Raw genomic sequence first — 27,407 nt, 5'->3', positions numbered from 1 at the left:
CCAGGGTGCTCCAACAATAAACTGACATCCCAGAGTGCTCTGACAATAAACTGACACCCAGGGTGCTCTGAGAGTAAACTGGCACCCCAGGGTGCTCTGACAATAAACTGGCATCCCAGAGTGCTCTGACAGTAAACTGACATCCCAAGGTGCTCTGACAATAAACTGACATCCCAGGGTGCTCTGACAATAAACTGACACCCAAGGTGGTCTGACAGTAAACTGGCATCCCAGGGTGCTCCGACAATAAACTGGCATCCCAGGGTGCTCTGGTAGTAAACTGACACCAGGGTGCTCCAACAATAAACTGACATCCCAGGGTGCTCTGACAATAAACTGACATCCCAAGGTGCATTGACAATAAACTGACACCCAGGGTGCTCTGACAATAAACTGGCATCCCAGGGTGCTCTGACAATAAACTGACATCCCAGGGTGCTCTGACAATAAACTGACATCCCAAGGTGCGTTGACAATAAACTGACACCCAGGGTGCTCTGACAATAAACTGGCATCCCAGGGTGCTCTGACAATAAACTGACATCCCAGGGTGCTCTGACAATAAACTGACATCCCAGGGTGCTCTGGCAGTAAACTGACACCCCAAGGTGGTCTGACAGTAAACTGACATCCCAAGGTGCTCTGACAATAAACTGACATCCCAGGGTTCTCTGACAATAAACTGACATCCCAGGGTGCTCCAACAATAAACTGACATCCCAGGGTGCTCTGACAATAAACTGGCATCCCAGGGTGCTCTGACAATAAACTGACATCCCAGGGTGCTCTGACAATAAACTGACATCCCAGGGTGCTCTGGCAGTAAACTGACATCCCAAGGTGGTCTGACAGTAAACTGACATCCCAAGGTTCTCTGACAATAAACTGACATCCCAGGGTTCTCTGACAATAAACTGACATCCCAGGGTGCTCCAACAATAAACTGACATCCCAGGGTGCTCTGACAATAAACTGACATCCCAAGGTGCTCTGACAATAAACTGACACCCATGGTGCTCTGAGAGTAAACTGACATCCCAGGGTGCTCTGACAATAAACTGGCATCCCAGAGTGCTCTGACAGCAAACTGACATCCTAAGGTGCTCTGACAATAAATTGACATCCCAGGGTGCTCTGCCAATAAACTGACATCCCAGGGTGCTCTGACAATAAACTGACATCTCTTGTTCGCTCTGGCAGTAAACTGACATCCCAGGGTGCTGTGACAATAAACTGACATTCCAAGGTGCTCTGACAATAAACTGACATCTCTTGTTCGCTCTGGCAGTAAACTGACACCCCAGGGTGCTCTGACAATAAACTGACATCCCAGGGTGCTCTGGCAGTAAACTGACATCCCAGAGTGTTCTGACAATAAACTGACATCCCAGGGGGGGTGCTCTGACCGTAAACTGACATCCCTGGGTGCTCTGACAATAAACTGACATCTCTGGGTACTCTGACAATAAACTGACATCTCTGGGTACTCTGACAATAAACTGACATCCCAGGGTGCTCTGACAATAAACTGACATCCCAGGGTGCTCTGACAATAAACTGACATCCCAGGGTGGTCTGACAATAAACTGACATCCCAGGGTGCTCTGGCAGTAAACTGACATCCCAAGGTGGTCTGACAGTAAACTGACATCCCAAGGTTCTCTGACAATAAACTGACATCCCAGGGTTCTCTGACAATAAACTGACATCCCAGGGTGCTCCAACAATAAACTGACATCCCAGGGTGCTCTGACAATAAACTGACATCCCAAGGTGCTCTGACAATAAACTGACACCCATGGTGCTCTGACAATAAACTGACACCCAAGGTGGTCTGACAGTAAACTGGCATCCCAGGGTGCTCCGACAATAAACTGACATCCCAGGGTGCTCTGACAATAAACTGACATCCCAAGGTGCTCTGACAATAAACTGACATCCCAGGGTGCTCTGACAATAAACTGACACCCAAGGTGGTCTGACAGTAAACTGGCATCCCAGGGTGCTCCGACAATAAACTGGCATCCCAGGGTGCTCTGGTAGTAAACTGACACCAGGGTGCTCCAACAATAAACTGACATCCCAGGGTGCTCTGACAATAAACTGACATCCCAAGGTGCGTTGACAATAAACTGACACCCAGGATGCTCTGACAATAAACTGGCATCCCAGGGTGCTCTGACAATAAACTGACATCCCAGGGTGCTCTGACAATAAACTGACATCCCAAGGTGCGTTGACAATAAACTGACACCCAGGGTGCTCTGACAATAAACTGGCATCCCAGGGTGCTCTGACAATAAACTGACATCCCAGGGTGCTCTGACAATAAACTGACATCCCAGGGTGCTCTGGCAGTAAACTGACACCCCAAGGTGGTCTGACAGTAAACTGACATCCCAAGGTGCTCTGACAATAAACTGACATCCCAGGGTTCTCTGACAATAAACTGACATCCCAGGGTGCTCCAACAATAAACTGACATCCCAGGGTGCTCTGACAATAAACTGGCATCACAGGGTGCTCTGACAATAAACTGACATCCCAGGGTGCTCTGACAATAAACTGACATCCCAGGGTGCTCTGGCAGTAAACTGACATCCCAAGGTGGTCTGACAGTAAACTGACATCCCAAGGTTCTCTGACAATAAACTGACATCCCAGGGTTCTCTGACAATAAACTGACATCCCAGGGTGCTCCAACAATAAACTGACATCCCAGGGTGCTCTGACAATAAACTGACATCCCAAGGTGCTCTGACAATAAACTGACACCCATGGTGCTCTGAGAGTAAACTGACATCCCAGGGTGCTTTGACAATAAACTGGCATCCCAGAGTGCTCTGACAGCAAACTGACATCCTAAGGTGCTCTGACAATAAATTGACATCCCAGGGTGCTCTGCCAATAAACTGACATCCCAGGGTGCTCTGACAATAAACTGACATCCCAGGGTGCTCTGACAATAAACTGACATCCCAGGGTGGTCTGACAATAAACTGACATCCCAGGGTGCTCTGGCAGTAAACTGACATCCCAAGGTGGTCTGACAGTAAACTGACATCCCAAGGTTCTCTGACAATAAACTGACATCCCAGGGTTCTCTGACAATAAACTGACATCCCAGGGTGCTCCAACAATAAACTGACATCCCAGGGTGCTCTGACAATAAACTGACATCCCAAGGTGCTCTGACAATAAACTGACACCCATGGTGCTCTGACAATAAACTGACACCCAAGGTGGTCTGACAGTAAACTGGCATCCCAGGGTGCTCCGACAATAAACTGACATCCCAGGGTGCTCTGACAATAAACTGACATCCCAAGGTGCTCTGACAATAAACTGACATCCCAGGGTGCTCTGACAATAAACTGACACCCAAGGTGGTCTGACAGTAAACTGGCATCCCAGGGTGCTCCGACAATAAACTGGCATCCCAGGGTGCTCTGGTAGTAAACTGACACCAGGGTGCTCCAACAATAAACTGACATCCCAGGGTGCTCTGACAATAAACTGACATCCCAAGGTGCGTTGACAATAAACTGACACCCAGGGTGCTCTGACAATAAACTGGCATCCCAGGGTGCTCTGACAATAAACTGACATCCCAGGGTGCTCTGACAATAAACTGACATCCCAAGGTGCGTTGACAATAAACTGACACCCAGGGTGCTCTGACAATAAACTGGCATCCCAGGGTGCTCTGACAATAAACTGACATCCCAGGGTGCTCTGACAATAAACTGACATCCCAGGGTGCTCTGGCAGTAAACTGACACCCCAAGGTGGTCTGACAGTAAACTGACATCCCAAGGTGCTCTGACAATAAACTGACATCCCAGGGTTCTCTGACAATAAACTGACATCCCAGGGTGCTCCAACAATAAACTGACATCCCAGGGTGCTCTGACAATAAACTGGCATCACAGGGTGCTCTGACAATAAACTGACATCCCAGGGTGCTCTGACAATAAACTGACATCCCAGGGTGCTCTGGCAGTAAACTGACATCCCAAGGTGGTCTGACAGTAAACTGACATCCCAAGGTTCTCTGACAATAAACTGACATCCCAGGGTTCTCTGACAATAAACTGACATCCCAGGGTGCTCCAACAATAAACTGACATCCCAGGGTGCTCTGACAATAAACTGACATCCCAAGGTGCTCTGACAATAAACTGACACCCATGGTGCTCTGAGAGTAAACTGACATCCCAGGGTGCTCTGACAATAAACTGGCATCCCAGAGTGCTCTGACAGCAAACTGACATCCTAAGGTGCTCTGACAATAAATTGACATCCCAGGGTGCTCTGCCAATAAACTGACATCCCAGGGTGCTCTGACAATAAACTGACATCCCAGGGTGCTGTGACAATAAACTGACATTCCAAGGTGCTCTGACAATAAACTGACATCTCTTGTTCGCTCTGGCAGTAAACTGACACCCCAGGGTGCTCTGACAATAAACTGACATCCCAGGGTGCTCTGGCAGTAAACTGACATCCCAGAGTGTTCTGACAATAAACTGACATCCCAGGGGGGGTGCTCTGACCGTAAACTGACATCCCTGGGTGCTCTGACAATAAACTGACATCTCTGGGTACTCTGACAATAAACTGACATCTCTGGGTACTCTGACAATAAACTGACATCCCAGGGTGCTCTGACAATAAACTGACATCCCAGGGTGCTCTGACAATAAACTGACATCCCAGGGTGGTCTGACAATAAACTGACATCCCAGGGTGCTCTGACAATAAACTGACATCTCCGGGTGGTCTGACAATAAACTGACATCCCAGGGTACTCTGGCAGTAAACTGACACCAGGGTGCTCTGACAATAAACTGACATCCCAGGGTGCTCTGGCAGTAAACTGACATCCCAAGGTGGTCTGACAGTACAATGACACCCCAAGGTGCTCTGACAATAAACTGACATCCCAGGATGCTCTTGACACTAAACTGACATCCCAGGGTGCTCCAACAATAAACTGACATCCCAGGGTGCTCTGACAATAAACTGACACCCAGGGTGCTCTGAGAGTAAACTGGCACCCCAGGGTGCTCTGACAATAAACTGGCATCCCAGAGTGCTCTGACAGTAAACTGACATCCTAAGGTGCTCTGACAATAAACTGACATCCCAGGGTGCTCTGACAATAAACTGACACCCAAGGTGGTCTGACAGTAAACTGGCATCCCAGGGTGCTCCGACAATAAACTGGCATCCCAGGGTGCTCTGGTAGTAAACTGACACCAGGGTGCTCCAACAATAAACTGACATCCCAGGGTGCTCTGACAATAAACTGACATCCCAAGGTGCGTTGACAATAAACTGACACCCAGGGTGCTCTGACAATAAACTGGCATCCCAGGGTGCTCTGACAATAAACTGACATCCCAGGGTGCTCTGACAATAAACTGACATCCCAGGGTGCTCTGGCAGTAAACTGACACCCCAAGGTGGTTTGACAGTAAACTGACATCCCAAGGTGCTCTGACAATAAACTGACATCCCAGGGTTCTCTGACAATAAACTGACATCCCAGGGTGCTCCAACAATAAACTGACATCCCAGGGTGCTCTGACAATAAACTGGCATCACAGGGTGCTCTGACAATAAACTGACATCCCAGGGTGCTCTGACAATAAACTGACATCCCAGGGTGCTCTGGCAGTAAACTGACATCCCAAGGTGGTCTGACAGTAAACTGACATCCCAGGGTGCTCTGACAATAAACTGACATCCCAGGGTTCTCTGACAATAAACTGACATCCCAGGGTGCTCCAACAATAAACTGACATCCCAGGGTGCTCTGACAATAAACTGACATCCCAAGGTGCTCTGACAATAAACTGACACCCATGGTGCTCTGAGAGTAAACTGGCACCCCAGGGTGCTCTGACAATAAACTGGCATCCCAGAGTGCTCTGACAGTAAACTGACATCCTAAGGTGCTCTGACAATAAACTGACATCCCAGGGTGCTCTGACAATAAACTGACACCCAAGGTGGTCTGACAGTAAACTGGCATCCCAGGGTGCTCCGACAATAAACTGGCATCCCAGGGTGCTCTGGTAGTAAACTGACACCAGGGTGCTCCAACAATAAACTGACATCCCAGGGTGCTCTGACAATAAACTGACATCCCAAGGTGCGTTGACAATAAACTGACACCCAGGGTGCTCTGACAATAAACTGGCATCCCAGGGTGCTCTGACAATAAACTGACATCCCAGGGTGCTCTGACAATAAACTGACATCCCAGGGTGCTCTGGCAGTAAACTGACACCCCAAGGTGGTTTGACAGTAAACTGACATCCCAAGGTGCTCTGACAATAAACTGACATCCCAGGGTTCTCTGACAATAAACTGACATCCCAGGGTGCTCCAACAATAAACTGACATCCCAGGGTGCTCTGACAATAAACTGGCATCACAGGGTGCTCTGACAATAAACTGACATCCCAGGGTGCTCTGACAATAAACTGACATCCCAGGGTGCTCTGGCAGTAAACTGACATCCCAAGGTGGTCTGACAGTAAACTGACATCCCAGGGTGCTCTGACAATAAACTGACATCCCAGGGTTCTCTGACAATAAACTGACATCCCAGGGTGCTCCAACAATAAACTGACATCCCAGGGTGCTCTGACAATAAACTGACATCCCAAGGTGCTCTGACAATAAACTGACACCCATGGTGCTCTGAGAGTAAACTGGCACCCCAGGGTGCTCTGACAATAAACTGGCATCCCAGAGTTCTCTGACAGCAAACTGACATCCTAAGGTGCTCTGACAATAAATTGACATCCCAGGGTGCTCTGCCAATAAACTGACATCCCAGGGTGCTCTGACAATAAACTGACATCTCTTGTTCGCTCTGGCAGTAAACTGACATCCCAGGGTACTGTGACAATAAACTGACATTCCAAGGTGCTCTGACAATAAACTGACATCTCTTGTTCGCTCTGGCAGTAAACTGACACCCCAGGGTGCTCTGGCAGTAAACTGACATCCCAAAGTGTTCTGACAATAAACTGACATCCCAGGAGGGGTGCTCTGACCGTAAACTGACATCCCTGGGTGCTCTGACAATAAACTGACATCTCTGGGTACTCTGTCAATAAACTGACATCTCTGGGTACTCTGACAATAAACTGACATCCCAGGGTGCTCTGACAATAAACTGACATCCCAGGGTGCTCTGACAATAAACTGACATCCCAGGGTGGTCTGACAATAAACTGACATCCCAGGGTGCTCTGACAATAAACTGACATCTCCGGGTGGTCTGACAATAAACTGACATCCCAGGGTGCTCTGGCAGTAAACTGACATCACAAGGAGTTGTGTGTAGAATTCTGAGGAGAAAAATAAATCAAATCAATTTTGGAATAAGGCTGTAACATAACAAAATGTGTAAAAAGTGATGTACTGTTAATACTTCCCGGACGCACTGTACATTGTGTGCAGAGTAAGCTGTTTGGGTGAGGTAGTTAGTGGGTAGGTAGTTTGGGTGAGGACTGCTAGGTAAACAGCAGACAGGTAATTATAAGAGATTTGGAATGGATTCACAGCCCCTGAAAGCTGTAATATCAGCGTCTAGTCTATGAAGTTGATGTTTATGCCTGATACATACTTGTCATTTAGTGAAATCCCATTATTATACGCTGGGAGCCTAAAGAAGGCATTGAACAGAGAGGGATGAGTATGATTATCTATGATGCTGTAATTTCCCGTGTGTGGTCACCGTGTCAGACAGGTGAAATCAGGATCTCGCTATGTAATCATATATCACTTGTCATGAATGTGGGAGTATCAGGACATATATAGATGAAGAAAAAGAACTGTATGTAGTAGTATTGTGTACCAGTGTATATAGACTAATGCAGAGGTCAGGAACCTTTTTGTCTTGAGAGAGCCATAAACGCCACATATTTTAAAACGTAATTCCGTGAGAGCCATACAATATGTTTTAAACTGGGACAGTAGGGCTCACGTCCCTGTTGCCATGGTGATGTGTATACAGTTGATCAGCCGGGCAGCGAAAGTGTCAGATACGTCTTCAGCTTCTCTTGTGTTTCAGCATCATCAGCAATTTCTCCGAGAGCCAGACGGGATATATACCGACTAACAGCTTGTACAATTAGCTAGCTGACTTGGGAGTTGATTCACTTTGTAGGATGAGATCACCACACTTTGGCCCAATAGGCTGTCTGTCAAGTGACAGGCAGCCTTTTGGGCCAATCAAAGTGCCGGGATCTTGTTCTACAAAGTCACTGGACCTGACAGGGTCCAGAGAGGGACAATTGGAGCAGCCGTTCATTTTGGGGTAGTGCGAGTACGTTAGTAGTGCATGCTACTTTGCGTGCACTACTTTGAAAATTTTACTTGCACTGGCCCCGTTCACACTTGCGGTTTTGTCAAAACCGCACCGGATGTCCGGACCGCACCGGAGCCGGACCGGACCTGATCCGTACGGTTCCTATCCGGATCCGGTCCGGATCCGGTTCGTTTGCATCCGGTTTCCGTGCGGTGTGAACACGGTTGCGGTCCGGATCCGGTTTCTTAAGGAGATACCATCCTGTAAATACCTGGGGTCTGGGAGGTCAGCAGAAGGGTCTGGGGTCATTGTTGGAGACAGGTGGACGTGTGGAGACCATCCGTGGATACAGAGACTGCAGTTGGGACCATGGATCCAGGCATTTTTTACTCGTAAACCTGGGAATTCTCTCCTTCCTGTTGTTCGCCTCCTCGTTATCAGACATCAGACATGTTGCTGCCAAAACGAGCTCCAGCATGAAATCGCTGCTGCCCCACTCTTTGAACGCTGGGCCCATGTGGTCCCCATCCAAAATGCATAGGAAGTGGGGTAGAACGTCCGGTTTTTGTAGCCAGTGTGTTGTGCGCTCTCCGGCTCTCATTGCTTTGTATTGGCCGGATGGTGCAGTCCGGCTCCGCTCCGGATACGGCTGCCGGAGGAGCCGGACCAAAAAATAGCGCATGTTGGAACGGACGCCGGAGTCCGGATCCGGTCCGGATCCGGTCCGGCTCCGGTCCGGCAGAACGGACGCATGTGAACGGACGCATAGGCTTTCATTGCTATTGCCGTGCGTCCGTTCCGTCCGTTCTGCAAGCGGTCCGGCTCCGGCACGGCGATTCCGGACGGCCACCGCTAATGTGAACCGGGCCTTACACTGCTTGAGCAGTGTAGCTCAGTGAATCAACCCCTACTGATTTGTCTGTGAGCCAGATGTAGCCATCAAAAGAGCCACATGTGGCTCCCGAGCCATAGGTTCCTACCCCTGGACTAATGTATGATGCGGTACTGGGGTGCAGATAGATGCAGGGCTGTGTCGGCGTCGGACCAAGTTTTGGGTACCTGGAGTTGGAATCGGGAAAAAATGCAACTACTCCAACTCCTGATAAATTCAAACTGTAATTAAAGGGGCACTATGGCGAAACATTTTAAAATTTAAAATATGTGCAAACACATACAAATAAGACGTACATTTTTTCCAGAGTAAAATGAGCCATAAATTACTTTTCTCCTATGTTGCTGTCACTTACAGTTGGTAGTAGAAATCTGACAGAAGCGAAAGGTTTTGGACTAGTCCTTCTCTTCATGGGGGATTCTCAGAGATTTATTTATTTTCAAAAGCACTTAGTGAATGGCAGTTGCTCTGTCCAACTGCTAAAAAAATGTGTAGGGAGCAGGGAAGATGGCCAGCATCATTGTTTAAATCCTTTTTAGGGAATATCTTTACAAAGAATAAAAGCTTTGCTGGGAATCCCCTATGAAGAGATGGGCTAGTCCAAAACCTGTCGCTTCTGTCACATTTCTACTACCTACTGTAAGTGACAGCAACATAGGAGAAAAGTAATTTATGGCTCATTTTACTCTGGAAAAAATGTACTTCTTATTTGTATGTTTGCACATATTTTACATTTTACAATGTTTCACCATAGTGCCCCTTTAATTACAGTTTGAATTTATCAGGAGTTGGAGTAGTTGCATTTTTTCCCGATTCCAACTCTTCTTATTTGTCAATGTTTGCACATATTTTACATTTTACAATTTTTTGCCATAGTGCCCCTATTTTTTATTTCCCAGATAACAGTCATCATAAATAACACATATACAGTAATTGCAGTGCTTATTTCACAAAAATGAAATAAACAAATCAAATAAAATAACAAGTTATTTGTGCATATTATTTATATAGTGCTGACATTTTCCGCAGCGCTGTACAGAGTATATTGTCTCGCCACTTAACTGTCCCTCAGAGGGGCTCACAATCTAGTCCCTACCATAGTCATCTGTCTATGTATGTATCATGTAGTGCATGTATCATAATCTAGGGCTAAATTTAGGGGGAAGCCAATTTACTTATCTGTATGTTTTTAAGATGCCGGAGGAAACCAGAGTACCCGGAGGAAACCCACGCAGACACGGGGAGAACATACAAACTCCGTGCAGATGTTGCCCTGGCTGGCATACAAACTGGGCACCCAGCGCTGCAAGGCGAGAGTGCTAATCACTACACCACCGTACTGTCACTTATTGAAATAAAGCAGTCACTGTATTTTTAAAGTCAGATATACATATCTGAATGTGACTGTATATCTGATGTGTACACAGGAATCTCTTATATATACAGTACTAGGCGACCTAAGCCAGTTTAAAAACGGGCTCTAGGTCAATCGCCGCAGCATCACAGCGCACATATGCACGCTCGTGCGCCGCGCCCGCACACACACGCCTGCCCGGCCGGCCCGCCACCTAGCCCCGTCTTGCATCCTGCCCCAACGGCTGTCAGTGCTTGACATGCGCAGTAGCACAAAAGCACTGACACACGGACAGGAGGCAGGGACACTTGCAAATTATTATATAGGGTAATAAATAACATCTCTGATGTAAGAATAAAGCCTGATGTGTAGTTGTGTCACCAGTAGGGATGGTCAATGAGATGCAAATAATTCTGCGTTGATGCAGGTTTATGCAAATTTTGTATGCAAACGTATGCACTCCCTTTGCTCATGCAATCAATTCATTTAATGTGTTGTTAAAATTGGGTTTGGTGACTACGAACTAAGTTACACACGTGTTTCAAGTCAGTTACTCAGTAGTACATGTGCACTCGTGCTCGGCTATTTCCACTGGAGCGGGAAGCCACTAGTGCACAAGAAGATCTCCGGGAGTCCTAGCGCTCAGATCACCTCTACTGTGGAGGACGAGGGATTCCTCTTTAGGATCCAGAATCTTCCCGCACCCAAAATAAGTACCTCTTAGGACAGGAGTGTCAAACTCAAAATACAAAGTGGTCCTGAAAAATTGGGGCCTAGTTTCTTGACCACCTCCCTCCCTTATAATGTTCTCTGGTATCTAGTGGCCCCCCTCCCCTATACAGTCCCTTGTGGCCCGCAGGCCGGAGTTTGACATGCTTGCCCTAGGGGCACTTCTTTTTATTTTACTAAAGGTTCACTAGCACCTATTGAAAATAGTACTGTCCACCCCAGATAACAACTTGTCACATGATCGTTTGTGAATGATTACCGTATTTGCCGCCGTATAAGACGCTCTGGAATATAAGACGCACCTAGGTTTAGAGGACAAAAAACAGGGAAAAAAATATATACTAAACCTGGTGTGTCCATATTCCAGGAGTGTCTTATAATGGTGTCCCCTTCTGTTCCCTGGAGTCCTCTTGTGTCCTCTTTGATCCCCTGTGTGTCCCCTACTGCCCCCAGGTGTCCCCTGTGTATCCCCAGGTGTCTTCTTCTGTCACTGGGTGTGCCCCCCTTCTGCCCTCTGTGTGGCTGCTCTGTCTAGTCTGTGTCCCCAGGTGTCCCCTGTGGTGTCTTCTGTGGCTGCCCCCCTCCTGACCCCTGTGTAGCCTCTGTCCAGCCCCCTTGTCTGTGTATCTCTGTGTGCTATATGTCCGCCCCTTCTGTTCCCTATGTGGTTAGTCTGTCTCTGCTCATTTTATGTCCCCCCTTCTGTCACCCGTGTGGCCCCTCTGTTCAGCCCCGTATTCTGTGTCTCCGCTAATGTGTACTAAAGTCCCCCGTTCCGTCCTGTGTGGCCGCTTTGTCCCGCCCCCTAGTTGGTGTCTCCCTGTGCGTGGTAAATGAATTGCCAGCCAGCATGTTTTACTGCATCCACGCTGCCCGGGGATCGCCGATGTCCTCGCTCCTCACTCTAGTGACCAGCGCTTGTGGAGATGACATCATCTACACAAGTGCCGGTCTCTAGCGTGAGAAGAGAGGACATCAGCGATCCCCGGGCAGCATGGATGCAGTAAAACATGCTGGCTGGCAATTCATTTACCACGCACAGGGAGACACCGACTAGGGGGGCGGGACAAAGCGGCCACACAGGACGGAACGGGGGACTTTAGTACACATAAGCGGAGACACAGAATACGGGGCTGAACAGAGGGGCCACACGGGTGACAGAAAAGGAGACACGTAATACTCTGGGAGCGGCACACCAGAGTAACAGACATGCGGCTGGGACTATGCAGCGAATCCCCGATGATGCGGCAGGTCGGCGGTTTGTAACGGCGGGCGATCGTAATTTTAACTACACATTCCCTGCCTTTGCCGTATAAGATGCAGGGACTTTTTCTCCCCACTTTTTGGGGAGAAAAAGTGCGTATTATACGGCGCAAAATACGGTATTCCTACGAATGATCAGAAATTATCGTTTGGGATCACTAATGGACTCGATCCCATAAATCTGATCAGATTGGTTAGGAGGTTTTTGTCCAATTAGTGTTCTCAAACGATCATTTCCGATCGTTCGTATGAATAATCATTCATAAACGATCGTTCAGCAAACTGTATCATTTGTGGCCTCCTTAAAGGGAACCTGAACTGGGCACAATTATTTAAAATAAACACATGATGTAGCTGCAAATAAATATTACATACTTACCTCACCGCCAGTTCCTCTCAGAAGCTCATCATTTGCTTCTTACAGTGATCCCTTCCAGTTCTGACAATATTTTGTCAGAACTGAAATATACCAGTTGCTGTCAGTTACAACTGAATGTGCAAGGTAATGTCCATGTTTCCCTAAGGCTCTAGTGGGCAATATTACAGTTTAACAGTGTGCTGTTCAGAAAGCTGTTATGGGATAATGGCCTTTTTCAAAATGGAGGACGGAGAATTCCAGTGATCACAGTGGACAAACAGGACACAGGAGAGGAGAAATAGATAGACTACACAGGAGGTAAGTATGACATGTTTATGTTTATGTTGACTTTTAATTTTCAGTCCAGGTTCTCTTTAAGATTCACTATAAATTTGCCCAAGCAAACATCCTTGCTCAAAGAAAAAAAAAGTTGTGATGAGACGATGCAAGACTTTACAACAAAGTTCCCATCACACGTCATTACATGAAACAAAACCGACTACAAAGAAATAGAAATACAGATCAGTAAACTGAAGAAGTCATTCAAGTTACTGAAAAATGAAGCGTATGTGGATAAGCTAGAAAAGAAACTTGAAAAACGACGTGTCCCTCTGCAAGGATAGTTTATGCTGGATATACACGTTGCGTTTCCGCATTTAATTCGCGTCGATTCGATTATTTCCGAGCATTTTTCGAGCGCATTTCGATTATTTTTAGGTCGAATGCCATGTAAAGTATAACAAATCGACCTAACGATCCATCGAAACGCGAATCGGACATGTTGGAAATAATCAAATCGACACAAATCGAACGCCGCATCGACGCGGAAACGCAACGTATGTATCCAGCATAAAAGAGAACCAGAGATGAAGCACCCTCTTGTATTTTACCTTATAAATCAGTGGGAACATGACAGTAAACACCTAATCTGCTCTTTGTTTTATTGTTCTCTGTTTAATCTGACTGTTATCACCTCTGATAAGAATCCCAGACTGAGCATTCAGTCTAGCTTTGCTATGGAAAGATTATAGCTGAGTCTGTCTTCTCTGGTGTCTTTTCAAGCCCAAGCCTGCCCCCTTGTGGCTCTGCTATAATGACTCAGCTATAATTATTTCCTGCAAAGCCAGACTGAATGCTCAGTCCGGGATTCTTATCACAGCTGATAACAGACACTTTTAGCAGTGAGGATGAAACAGAGAGCATGGTAAGTGTTTTCTCTGATGTTCTTACTGATATATATGGTAAAATACACAAGGGTGCTTCGTCTCTGGTTCCCTTTAAGAAAGAGACAAATGAGAAGAATTTGAGGTTTACAAAACATGAAGAAAAAAGTAGAACGAGAGATCCTTCAGGAGCTGGAGAAAGAAAGGCTGGAATTGAAAAAAAGGATCATTATATGGCAACTAGCAAGAATGTGTGATCCTCCTTCATCTAAGCATGAGAGTGGGAATACAAGTAAGGATATTACTTCACCATCGGGGATGATTCATGATCAAGCAAAGGAGAATGAGATGAGTCAAAAGGAAGAGACCAAAGGAAGAAAATATTACATTGAAGCGAAAGGGATATGGAGGCTGCCATGGTGTTATTCAGATACTCGTATATAGCACACACCAGGCAATCTGTGCACCGCTTCCTTTAAACACTTGATTTATTCTCCCATACAGTACATCAGCAGGTATATAGGCAAAAGTCCAGTGACAGCATTTTCATGCACATTGACATTAAATTGATCTGACCTGTGCCATGGATGGGTGCGGGAGGGTGACCAGGGGAGGGGAGGACTGCGCAGTCCTCCCCTCCCCTGGTCACCCTCCCGCACCCATCCATGGCACAGGTCAGATCAATTTAATGTCAATGTGCATGAAAATGCTGTCACTGGACTTTTGCCTATATACCTGCTGATGTACTGTATGGGAGAATAAATCAAGTGTTTAAAGGAAGCGGTGCACAGATTGCCTGGTGTGTGCTATATACGAATTCCTGTTTCAACAATATCTGTCTGCACGCCTCCACACGTAGGACCCCAGGTACAGCAAGGAACAGGACGGGATTGTGTATTAATCTTCATAGGGTGCAGCAGACCTCACTACCCTCCTTATACTGAGTGCCGGGCAAACCAGCATCTTTTGTGTACTGTTATTCAGATACTACTGCAGCCAATTCCCAGCGAACGTCGGCCTTTCGCTTTTATTCAAACTTTTTGTCAAAAATTTGGGTTCACATTTAACATTAGAGTCAATGGCCGCTGACTACCGGTTAATAGCAAAGCCCCCGTATGTGCTAGAAACGCCAAATTTGTGGGAACAAGAGGGGGGAAAAATCAAAAGGACCTTGTACAGGGAGTGCAGAATAATTAGGCAAATGAGTATTTTGACCACATCATCCTCTTTATGCATGTTGTCTTACTCCAAGCTGTATAGGCTCGAAAGCCTACTACCAATTAAGCATATTAGGTGATGTGCATCTCTGTAATGAGAAGGGGTGTGGTCTAATGACATCAACACCCTATATCAGGTGTGCATAATTATTAGGCAACTTCCTTTCCTTTGGCAAAATGGGTCAAAAGAAGGACTTGACAGGCTCAGAAAAGTCAAAAATAGTGAGATATCTTGCAAAGGGATGCAGCACTCTTAAAATTGCAAAGCTTCTGAAGCGTGATCATCGAACAATCAAGCGTTTCATTCCTTCACGACCGCCTTCAATGAGTCCTCATCCACCCCCAACCACCTCTCGGTGGGAGTCCCCCAAGGTTCGGTCCTTGGCCCCCTACTGTTCACCCTATACACATCCTCCATTGGCAAGGTTATCTCCTCCATGGGTTTTAACTATCATCTGTATGCAGATGACACCCAGATCTACCTCCACACCCCTGACATATCCACCACTGCCATGGACAAGGTCTCCTCCTGTCTATCAGCCATCTCCTCCTGGATGTCCGCTAGGTTCCTAAAACTAAACCTAGACAAAACGGAATTTATGATCTTCCCACCCCGGACATCCATAAACCTCCCAGACGTGCATGTCACTGTTAACCACACTACCATTCACCCTACCTCTCAAGCCCGCTGTCTGGGTGTCACCCTGGACTCCGCACTCTCCTTCACTCCCCACATCCAAAACCTCACAAAGTCCTGCAACTTCCACCTTCGTAACATCTGTAAGATTCGCCCTTTCCTGACCTCTGCCACCACCAAACTCCTCATCCATGCCCTCATAATTTCCCGCCTTGACTACTGCAATGCCCTGCTGTCTGGTCTCCCTATGACCCGAACAGCCCCACTGCAGTCCATCATGAATGCAGCCGCCAGAATTATCCACTGCTCCCATCGCTCCACCATGGCGGATCCCCTCCTTGAATCCCTCCAATGGCTTCCTATCCAGTCCAGAATCAGATTCAAGATACTGTGTTTGACCTACAAATCTGTCCACAAAACCTGTCCAACCTACATTTCCGATCTTACTCAGAGGTACACACCTAGCCGCTCACTCCGCTCTTCCAATGAACTTCGCCTAACCGCCCCCCGCATCACCCAGTCCCATGCACGCCTCCAGGACTTCTCAAGAGCTGCTCCAACACTATGGAACGCCCTACCTCCACCCATTAGGACAGCCCCCTCCTTCAACATCTTCAAGAAAGCCCTCAAAACTCACCTTTTCACTCTGGCCTACTACCCCTCACAAGTGCTCTAAACCCGCAGCTGAACTCTGGTCTCCTACCTCTCATGTCCCTACCTCTCCCTTTAGATTGTAAGCCTTTGGGCAGGGTCCTCCTCCTTTTGTGTCCAACCTGATCATGCACCCATTACTGTGAACCCATGCTATGCATCTGAGTGAACCTAACTTGCCTAATCTCCATGCTCCATCCAGTGACTGACTAAGCATTACCTTGTGCTCATACTGTGCTGCATGATCTGATCTTTCTTGTATTCAGGTATTGTCAATTTGCTGTATGTCACCCCTAAATATTGTATGTATCCCTATTTATTGTCCAGCGCTGCAAAAATATGTTGGCGCTTTATAAATACAATAAATAAATAAATAAATAAAATAGTCAACAGGGTCACAAGAAGAATGTGGAAAAACCAAGGAGCAAAATAACTGCCCATGAACTGAGAAAAGTCAAGCGTGCAGCTGCCAAGATGCCACTTGCCACCAGTTTGGCCATATTTCAGAGCTGCAACATCACTGGAGTGTCCAAAAGCACAAGGTGTGCAATACTCAGAGACATGGCCAAGGTAAGAAAGGCTGAAAGACGACCACCACTGAACAAGACACACAAACTGAAATGTCAAGACTGGGCCAAGAAATATCCCAAGACTGATTTTTCTAAGGTTTTATGGACTGATGAAATGAGAGTGAGTCTTGATGGGCCAGATGGATGGGCCCATGGCTGGATTGGTAAAGGGCAGAGAGCTCCAGTCCGACTCAGACACCAGCAAGGTGGAAGTGAAGTACTGGTTTCGGCTGGTATCATCAAAGATGAGTTTGTGGGGCCTTTTCGGGTTGAGGATGGAGTCAAGCTCAACTCCCAGTCCTACTGCCAGTTTCTGGAAGACACCGTCTTCAAGCAGTGGTACAGGAAGGAGTCTGCATCCTTCAAGAAAAACATGATTTTCATGCAGGACAATGCTCCATCACACGCGTCCAAGTACTCCACAGCGTGGCTGGCAAGAAAGGGTATAAAAGAAGGAAAAACTAATGACATGGCCTCCTTGTTTACCTGATCTGAACCCCATTGAGAACCAGTGGTCCATCATAAAATGTGAGATTTACAAGGAGGGAAAAGAGTACACCTCTCTGAACAGTGTCTGGGTGGCTGTGGTTGCTGCTGCACGCAATGTTGATGGTGAACAGATCAAAACACTGACAGAATCCATGGATGGCAGGCTTTTGAGTGTCCTTGCAAAGAAAGGTGGCTATATTGGTCACTGATTTGTTTTTGTTTTGTTTTTGAATGTCAGAAATGTATATTTGTGAATGTTGAGATGTTATATTGGTTTCATTGGTAAAAATAAATAATTGAAATGGGTATATATTTGTTTTTGTTAAGTTGCCTAATAATTATGCACAGTAATAGTCACCTGCACACACAGATATCCCCCTAAAATAGCTAAAACTAAAAACAAACTAAAAACTACTTTCAAAAATATTCAGCTTTGATATGAATGAGTTTTTTTGGGTTCATTGAGAACATGGTTGTTGTTCAATAATAAAATTATTCCTCAAAAATACCACTTGCCTAATAATTCTTAACTCCCTGTAGTTTTAGAGAAAATCTATGTTAAAGTTAGAGGAAAAAAGTCTATATTTAAATGAGGTAAAATGAAAGATAATGTATTAAGATGTATATAAATGTATTTATTTATTTTTCATGTTCAGAGAGTGGGAAATAAAAAAAGATGATGTGAGCCTCTTTAACCCCTTGTCCCCCATGCAGCAGGCTGGGTTAGCCAGAATGCAGAGCCCCGGCCACATGGGACTTGTCACCCTGAGCTATACCAGTCCGCATGGTGCATGGTATGGGGGACAGGGTCGGCCATCCCTCCCCCTCTTCCCCAAAGCCTTTGTCCAATCCATGGACAAGGAGCTCTTCCCCACTTCTGGTGCCCAAGGAGGAGGTGGGGCTGATGACGCCCGGGAGGAGGGGGTTCATGGTGGCATCTGGGAGTTCCCTTTTAAGGAGGGGATCCCCATCTGCCAGCCCCCTCCCTAGAAGAAATGAGTATTGTGGTAAAGTACCCCTTACCCATTCCACAAAGAGTTAAAAGGAAAAAAAACAACAACAAGAAAAGTCCTTTAATGTTCTTAATTAACAATAAATACTTACCATTAAAAAAAAGTTCCCACACCAATACCCTCGGAAATGGTCCCACGCCAATATCCTCTAATGTTGCAAGTTTGATAAAAGATCTCCACCGGCCGCCACCCCACACGACCACTCCCCACCACACAGCAGCTCTCAGCTATACTATGTATAGCTGAGAGCCCCATCCCTCCTAAAGCTGCACTGTTGGTTCCCACTGTCCTCCCTGCCCCCCACACCTATCACCCCCACCCATGCTGGCACCTATGTGTGCACTAGGTGCATGGGTGGGTGCGATAGGTGTGGGCAGGTGGGGAGGACAGCGGGAGCCCACAGAAGCGTCTGCACAAGACGGAGCTCTCAGCTATAGTGATATAGCTGAGAGAAAAAGCATCTTTGAATTTCCCTCCAGGCCTTCCCAAAAATAAAAAAAATGTTTGTGCAAAAATATGTGTTATGTATGTCTATGGAGCTCGCCATGAACGCAAATTTTCATGTTAAATTCGTGAATGCAAAAATTTGATGTTCATCCATAACTGCTAGGCAACTGGTATTGTTTAAAGAGAATCTGTATTGTTAAAATCGCACAAAAGTAAACATACCAGTGCGTTAGGGGACATCTCCTATTACTCTCTGTCACAATTTCGCCGCTCCTCGCCGCATTAAAAGTGGTTAAAAACAGTTTTAAAAAGTTTGTTTATAAACAAACAAAATGGCCACCAAAACAGGAAGTAGGTTGATGTACAGCATGTCCACACATAGAAAATACATCCATACATAAGCAGGCTGTATACAGCCTTCCTTTTGAATCTCAAGAGATCATTTGTGTGTTTCTTTCCGCCTGCAGCTATCTTCCACTGAAGTGTCAGGCTGTTTCTTCCTGCAGAGTGCAGACAGCTCTGCCTGTATGTAATTCTTCAGTATGTGAAAGCCCAGCCAGCTCAGAGGAGGATTTATCCAGCTTGTAAAAGATAAGAGAGAAGAGAGAAGCTGCTCTAATCCTAAATAATACACAGGCAGTGTGCAGAGAGGGGCCTGGAAGGGGGAGATGCATCACAGAACCACAACACTGAAGAACTTGGCAGCCTTCCAGACACAGGCTGACAAGTCTGACAAGAGAGAGATAAGTTGATTTATTACAGAGATGGTAATAGTAGAACGTGCTGCAGTAAGCCAGAACACATTAGAATAGCTTTTGGAACTTGTAGGATGATAAAAAACAGGATGCAATTTTTGTTACGGAGTCTCTTTAAGAGGAAATAAATATGGCAGCCTCCAGTACCCTCTCTCTTCAGTTGTCTGTCCATTAAGGAAACCACAAATGCAACGGGAGAAACAAAACTTGGAGAAGTATCAGAGGAAAGCAGAAAATCTTCAGAGGCATTAGCGTTCCAGGCTGTCCACTTGTCAGATAGTCCACTGAGCCTGTCTTTGGGGCTTCAATGTCTATCCCAGGGTTGTTTTTTAATATAGTTTCATTTGAAAATAAATTACTGTTTACATGAAAGTTAGAAATATTTGTAGTGTATCATTTTTTTTTAAAGTGAGAAGTTGATGAAAGGGAAGAGTGTGAGGGCTCCTGATACAGTTTATCGGTACAATGTTTAGGTTTCTCAATTTCTAAACTACACTGCTTTGCTGTGTTGTATTTTATCCTCAGGCACACCCTAGTGCAAGGATCCCCAAACATTTTGGGTCGATGTGGATGGGTGGTGTCAGCACTTCTATATGCGGACCAACAATATTTAAACGGGGGCCACATTCGGCCCACGGGCCTTAGTTTGAGGACCACTGCCCTAGTGTGAGCGAGAATATCTCTCTGACCTGTGCTTTATTTTATGTAAATTGGAACTAAACTCAGAATCTCCTCTCAGCTCCAAAAAGATTAGCCATGACATGTTACTTGGATTTGCTTCCTTACCAGCAGCACCCCAACCCTACACAAGGTGCTTCATATGGAATGAGGTATAGCAGTCTTTTATTCATTATTTTATTTTGACTACAATTCCTTTAAAGTTTAAAAAAACATCTTACCGGCACTGATGATGGTCACGTTGCTCATCGCATGGAGGAGAAGGTCCACCGCTGTGCTGTGTCGGGGGTAGAGTGCATGCTTACTGATCCCCAAATGAAACTGAAGCCATGGCGTCTGGTAGTCAAATTTGGCTTCCATGAGAGCGGTTGTTTGGTTATTTTGCGCATGTTGCGTCCTTCTCCGTCTGGAAGAAGAGTGAGAAGATGCTCAAGAAGTTGACAAATGACAAGGCGGGACAGTGAAATCTCCAGATGGTACATGCTAACTATACTAACGTGGAAATATACAACTTGGTGGAGAGAACTGTCAAAATGCCCACTGAATGCCTGCTTCACACTTTGAAAAAGGTCAAAATGCCCCTCTGGACCCCAGAGAAACTGTCACCACTCACTAGATTGGTAACAGAAGACAGAAATCCACCCAAAACAAAAAAATATAGCCTGTTAGTCTACAAGCAGCTTTATTCAGAACAACAAACAACAGGTATGTCCACTTCCTTCCAGGTATAACTACTTTTGCACCAACACCACAGCCCTGGTAGGTATTAGACTAAGGAGTCAGAGTCAAGCGGTGGGAGTCACAGCAATTTTAGGTACCTGGAGTTGGAGGTTTCATAAACTGAGGGGTCGGAGTCGGATGATTTTTGTACAACTCCACAACTCTGCTACAGACTCACCTGCCAGAGATCGTATAAGAAGTGTGGCCATCTCAATCCGAAAACTAGAACATGGGAGGCCACAACAATGCCCAATCTGAAGGATAGGGTGGACTCTTGTATTGGCGAGAAGGTAAGTAGTCGGGGCCTCCCACGGTCCTACAATTGTAGAGGCTGCGCCCCTCTGGCTTCTCAAGTTAGTTATGTGCTTAAGCATTCAGAGAGCCTCCTTACACCATTCATAAATATGCTCTGTGATCCAAGCTGCTTTAGCACAGGCGCCACCTCCTCATCTGAGAACCTCTGACCACCAAGTGAGGTTCCTTCAAGCAGCAACTACCTACTGCATAAGATCAGGATTCCCGCTCATCATCACTACTGCAGAATCAGAATCATTTATTTCGCCAAGCACGACTGGATCGTGCCCGGAATTGGTCTGAGAAACAGCAATACATCAATATAAATACAATGCAAACTTGAACAATTAAGCAAAGCAAAATACAGCATTACAACCCTATTCTGCAATAATTCCAACATGAACGATTAAGCAAATTTAACCCGAGGTTTGCGTAAGGTGCTTCGGTGCACTTCAAGTTCTATCAAGACTCGCTTATAAGGGGAGAATGATCACCAGGTGTAGGGAGTGTGTTAAGAGAATTCAGAGAGTTGTTCCTGTGCCTGGAGGTCCTGGTGGCTATTGACCGGAACCCTCTGGCCTAAACAGAGTCGCCTGAAGAAGCGGAAGCCTGCAGTGATACTGTACATGGCACTCTCAGTTTACACCAGGTTTTGTTCTCCAAAAGGGCTTATTTATATCAGATTACACTTAGATTAAACACTGACTTCTCAAAGAAACACATAGTAATTACTGCAGCTATAGTACAAATGCTTCCTTATCCCCCTATGAGGATGCATGAATGAGGTAACCTTTCTTTATAGCTGTTGCTACAGGTAGGTTTTAGTGTAGACCTCGGCTGTGTCCTATAAACATCACATGTATTTGACATGATGTATAACTTTAACAATACATTTATACTGTAGTCAATGGAATGATCTATAACTGCATTCAACGTCTAAGTAAATAATGAGGAGTGCTTTTGTTTAATTAAGCTGAGTTTGCCAACAAGGGTCAGACTCCAGATCAGGTTGTACTGAGAAGCCTTGTGATGTGCTGCCAGCAACAACTGCAGGTCACATCTACAGGATGTGCAATCTTAAGGTGGCCATACAATGGTCGATTTGCCATTAGATCAACAGATAGATCCCTCTCTGATCGAATCTGATCAGAGAGGGATTCGTATGGCTGCCTTTACTGCAAACAGATTGTGAATCGATTTCAGCATTAAACTGATCACAATCTGTGAAGCTGCCACAAATTGTCGTCGTCCCCCCCGGTCTCCGCTGTCTTCTTCTCCGCACTGGTCTCCGGGTCCGGCTGGCTTCACTGAACTTCCTGCCGCTTTAATCGCGCATGCGCCATACTGCCACGCCGGCTGCCGTGATGACGCGAGGCGGCCGGCGTGTGACGTCAGCCGCGTCATACGCGGAAGGAGCAGCCCGACACTCAGCCGAGTGTCGCCCGGGCTGCCGCCGTCCAGCCATTCCGGAGCGGGGCCTAGGAGAGAAGCCAGGACGCCGTCGTGGGACCTCCCGACCAGCGCTGGACTAAAGAAAGCCCCCGGTGAGTACTATTTTACTTTTTAAGTAGAGCTCGGAGACCCTTTAAACAGTAGAGGGCGCTCTTTTTTTCGCTTCAGACTCTCTTTAAAAAGCGCCACCATATTCCTTGGCGCTGTACAAAGTAAGAAACAAACACAGGGTACAAAATAATACAGACAGCACTACCCTTGCTAAAGAAGTCCAGTGGAGTAAACATAAAGGGATTAATCATTTGCACAAGGCTCTTCTGCCAGCACTGATAACCCAGCCGCTCTGTGATAAGGTCGCTACAACAAAGCTGATCCACTCATCTGACCAGCAACTGGCCACAATAACTGAAGGTTCCAGAGGTCACTGATCATTGTCTGATATTTCTGCAGAGTGTATTATCCATTGTGCCTATATGATCTGTGTCCCTGTCCCTCCAGGCTCGCTGCCTTGGTGCAATATGGGACTCAACTCTCGCATTCAAACCACACATTGATAAACTATTCTCCTCTTGTTATCTCCACCTAAAAAACATCTCCCGCATCCACCATTTCCTCACACAGGACACTACCAAACTTCTGGTGCATGCTCTGATTATTTCACGATTAGACTATTGTAACTTTCTGCTCCGCTGCCTCCCTGCCAACCGTTTAGCCACGTACAGTCTATCATGAACTCTGCTGCACAACTCATCCACCTCTCCTCCGGCTACTTCAGCTCAATCCCCCTCTGTCAGTCCCTTCACTGGCTGCCAGTTAAAGAAAGATGCCTATAAAGCACTTAGCTTAGCAACCTAGCTGCTTATTATCTAAATAAACTTATTTCCAGATACCATCCTACACGCAATCTCCACTCTACTAACAATATTCTCCTGTCTTCCTCTCTGGTCACTTCTTCTCACTTTCGCTTACAAGACTTATGTTTATCCTCTCCCCTCCTCCATAACTCCCTCCCTCAACACATCTGCCACTCACCCACACTCATCCTATGCATGCACAACAAATAAGCCCACCTCTTCAGGTAACCATCTCACTTAGGACACTTTGGCCACTGACCACCACTTTACTATCTCATACACAGCTTCCCTTCACCTATTGTTCTAGCTCTTTAAGAGAACCTGTAACAAAAAAAGTTCCGCTGCAGGGTACCCACCTCGGGAGGGGGAAGCCTCAGATTCCCAATGAGGCTTCCCCCTCCGCTGTAGCTGCAGGCAGTCCAGCGCTGGCTCCCCCGAAGTGTCCCGGAATCCTCCCTCGACAAGGCTGACAAGCTGTGATTTATTTACCTTTCCTGGCTCCAGCAGGGGCGCTGTTGTGGCTTTCCACATGTAGATAGGTGAAAATAGCCAATATCCGTCGGGTCCGCTCTACTGTGCAGGCGCAGGAGACTTGCACCTGCGCAGTAGAGCGGCCCAACAGCGATCGGGCTATTTCCGCCTATCTCCGAGGCGGAGAGCCGATACTGCGCCTGCGCTGGAGCCGTGAAGGTAAATATTTACATCCCCGCTGTTCGTGGAGCTTTGTCTCCGCCGCTGTGGGACCGAGTAGGACGGGGAAAGCCTCAATAGGATTCGGAGCCTTCCCCACCTCAGGTGAGTACCCCCCAGGGGAGGTTTTCTTCATTACAGGGTTTCTTTAAACCATTATGGGTACAATTTCCCATCAGATAAACAGGTCGAATTGATTATGTCCGACAGGTCTGATCTGATTTACTATCGTTTTTCTTATTGATTTAATATAGAAGTGATTAGAAAATCGATCAGAAAAATGATTGCAAATCAGATCGGACCTGTCAGAAACCATCGATTCGAAAATGTGAATGATAGAGGATAGATGGAAAAATAGAATGTAAGGCCAAAAGGCCAGATCTCTCTTTGCCTTTTGTCTGCTAATGCTGTTTATTATGTGTATACAGTATATCATTCAACATTAGGTAAATATCTGTAATTGATTTATTCATTGCAGCAGCTGTAATCCCCCATTGTCTTGTATTGGTAATTATTGTATTGTTATACTTTGTATTTTATTGAACAGGGCCATGGAAGATGCCGGCGCTGTATAAATCAATAATACAAAAACTGTGTTGTGTAAATGTTCATACAATGTGTGAGGCCTTATGGAACTCCCTAAAGCTGTATACTGTGTGGAGTGATATTAAACCCATTAGAAACTTAAATGGAGTTATCTGGTTTGAGATAAGTGCATAGCTTTTGACCTCAGTCCGCAGAACTCCTTGTGCTGAAAAATCTGGAAATGCTTTGATCTCTCTCCGCTAGCAGAAAATATAGAAACTGAAAGCAGTCCTCTAATATTGTCGCACGCTGCCCCCTAGTGACAAGTGGTCATAAATACACATTACAGCAATACTAATTAGAAGCAGGGAAATGTAACAAATAAGAAATACAAAAAAATTTGCTAAAATAAATTGGCCTGGAGCACTTGCAAGCCTCTAAATAAATTGACTGCTGAAGGGTTAAACAGTACCTTAGTGAACCTGCTGGGCCACTCTATAAATCTATACTGTCTCGCAGTAAACAGCAGCAGGAGGTGACAGGATGATGTTAATCATTGAGCATTCTGCACTCAGGACAGGCATGACTGGGAGCCGGGGAGCGTGTAACCTGTGTAGGATCTGCCGCATGAAACGTCATTCTGAACACACACGGTAATCCCAACCAAACAGTCACACCTGGCTGAGCAGATTATCGGCCTATATCAACTTCAGGACCCAGCTGTGTCCCCGAGACCCCTCCCGACCTTTCCAGGACTACACTGTGCAAACATCTCCATGGTTCTGCCAGATACCAAGATCACACCCAGCACACAGTGCAAACACTTACTCAATGCAGCCAGATACTGAGATCACACCCAGCAGATAGATCAAACATAGAATAACTACAGATACCTAGATCACACCCAGCGCTTGTGTGGTGCAGCCCGGCATACTGAACAAGGGAAGTGCTACTGTGCAGCCTCCATACATACAGAATAAGAGCAGATACTGAGAGTTACACCCGGCATACAGGACAAGTGAAGTGATACTGTGCAGCCTACATACATACAGAATAAGAGCAGATACTGAGAGTTACACCCAGCACACAGGACAAGAGAAGTGCTACTGTGCAGCCTCCATACATACACAATAAGAGCAGATACTGAGAGTTACACCCAGCATACAGGACAAGAGAAGCGCTACTGTGCAGCCTCCATACATACAGAATAAGAGCAGATACTGAGAATTACACCCAGCATACAGGACAAGAGAGGCGCTACTGTGCAGACTCCATATATACAGAATAAGAGAAGATACTGAGAGTTACACCCAGCATAGAGGACAAGAGAAGCGCTACTGTGCAACCTCCATACATATAGAATAAGAGCAGATACTGAGAATTACACCCAGCATACAGGACAAGAGAAGCACTACTGTGCAGCCTTCATATATACAGAATAAGAGCAGATACTGAGTTACACCCGGCATACAGGACAAGAGAAGCACTACTGTGCAGCCTCCATACATATAGAATAAGAGCAGATACTGAGAATTACACCCAGCATACAGGACAAGAGAAGCCATACTGTGCAGCCTCCATACATACAGAATAAGAGCAGATACTGAGAGTTATACCCGGCATACAGGACAAGAGAAGTGCTACTGTGCAGCCTCCATAGATACAGAATAAGAGCAGATACTGAGAGTTACACCCGCCATGCAGGACAAGAGAAGCGCTACTGTGCAGCCTCCATACATACAGAATAAGAGCAGATACTGAGAATTACACCCAGCATACAGGACAAGAGAAGTGCTACTGTGCAGCCTCCATACATACAGAATAAGAGCAGATACTGAGAGTTACACCCGGCATACAGGACAAGAGAAGTGCTACTGTGCAGCCTCCATACATACAGAATAAGAGCAGATACTGAGAATTACACCCGGCATACAGGACAAGAGAAGCGCTACTGTGCAGCCTCAATACATACAGAATAAGAGCAGATACTGAGAAGTACACCCGGCATACAGGACAAGATAAGTGCTACTGTGCAGCCTCCATACATACAGAATAAGAGCAGATACTGAGAGTTACACCCAGCATACAGGACAAGAGAAGCGCTACTGTGCAGCCTCCATACATACAGAATAAGAGCAGATACTGAGAATTACACCCGGCATACAGGACAAGATAAGTGCTACTGTGCAACCTCCATACATACAGAATAAGAGCAGATACTGAGAGTTACACCCGGCATACAGGACAAGGGAAGCGCTACTGTGCAGCCCCCATACATACAGAATAAGAGCAGATACTGAGAATTACACCCGGCATACAGGACAA

The 27,407-nt window shown here is 46.2% G+C and overlaps 1 protein-coding gene across 1 annotated transcript in view; it reads right to left on the bottom strand.

Moving 5' to 3' along the window:
• The window catches only part of FAM20A (FAM20A golgi associated secretory pathway pseudokinase), a 78,573-nt gene that overhangs the window by 36,209 nt on the left and 14,957 nt on the right, over window positions 1-27,407 (bottom strand). The window contains exon 2 of the mRNA XM_068263585.1: window positions 20,769-20,953. Within this exon, the coding sequence (XP_068119686.1) occupies window positions 20,769-20,953 (185 nt within the window). The remainder of the gene's footprint in view (window positions 1-20,768; window positions 20,954-27,407) is intronic.

The sequence above is a fragment of the Hyperolius riggenbachi genome, chromosome 12 (assembly GCF_040937935.1).
Source record: "Hyperolius riggenbachi isolate aHypRig1 chromosome 12, aHypRig1.pri, whole genome shotgun sequence".
NCBI classification, from domain to species: domain Eukaryota; kingdom Metazoa; phylum Chordata; class Amphibia; order Anura; family Hyperoliidae; genus Hyperolius; species Hyperolius riggenbachi.
The sequence above is the reverse complement of the archived record's forward strand: the minus strand, read 5'-3'. Positions and strand labels throughout refer to the sequence as shown.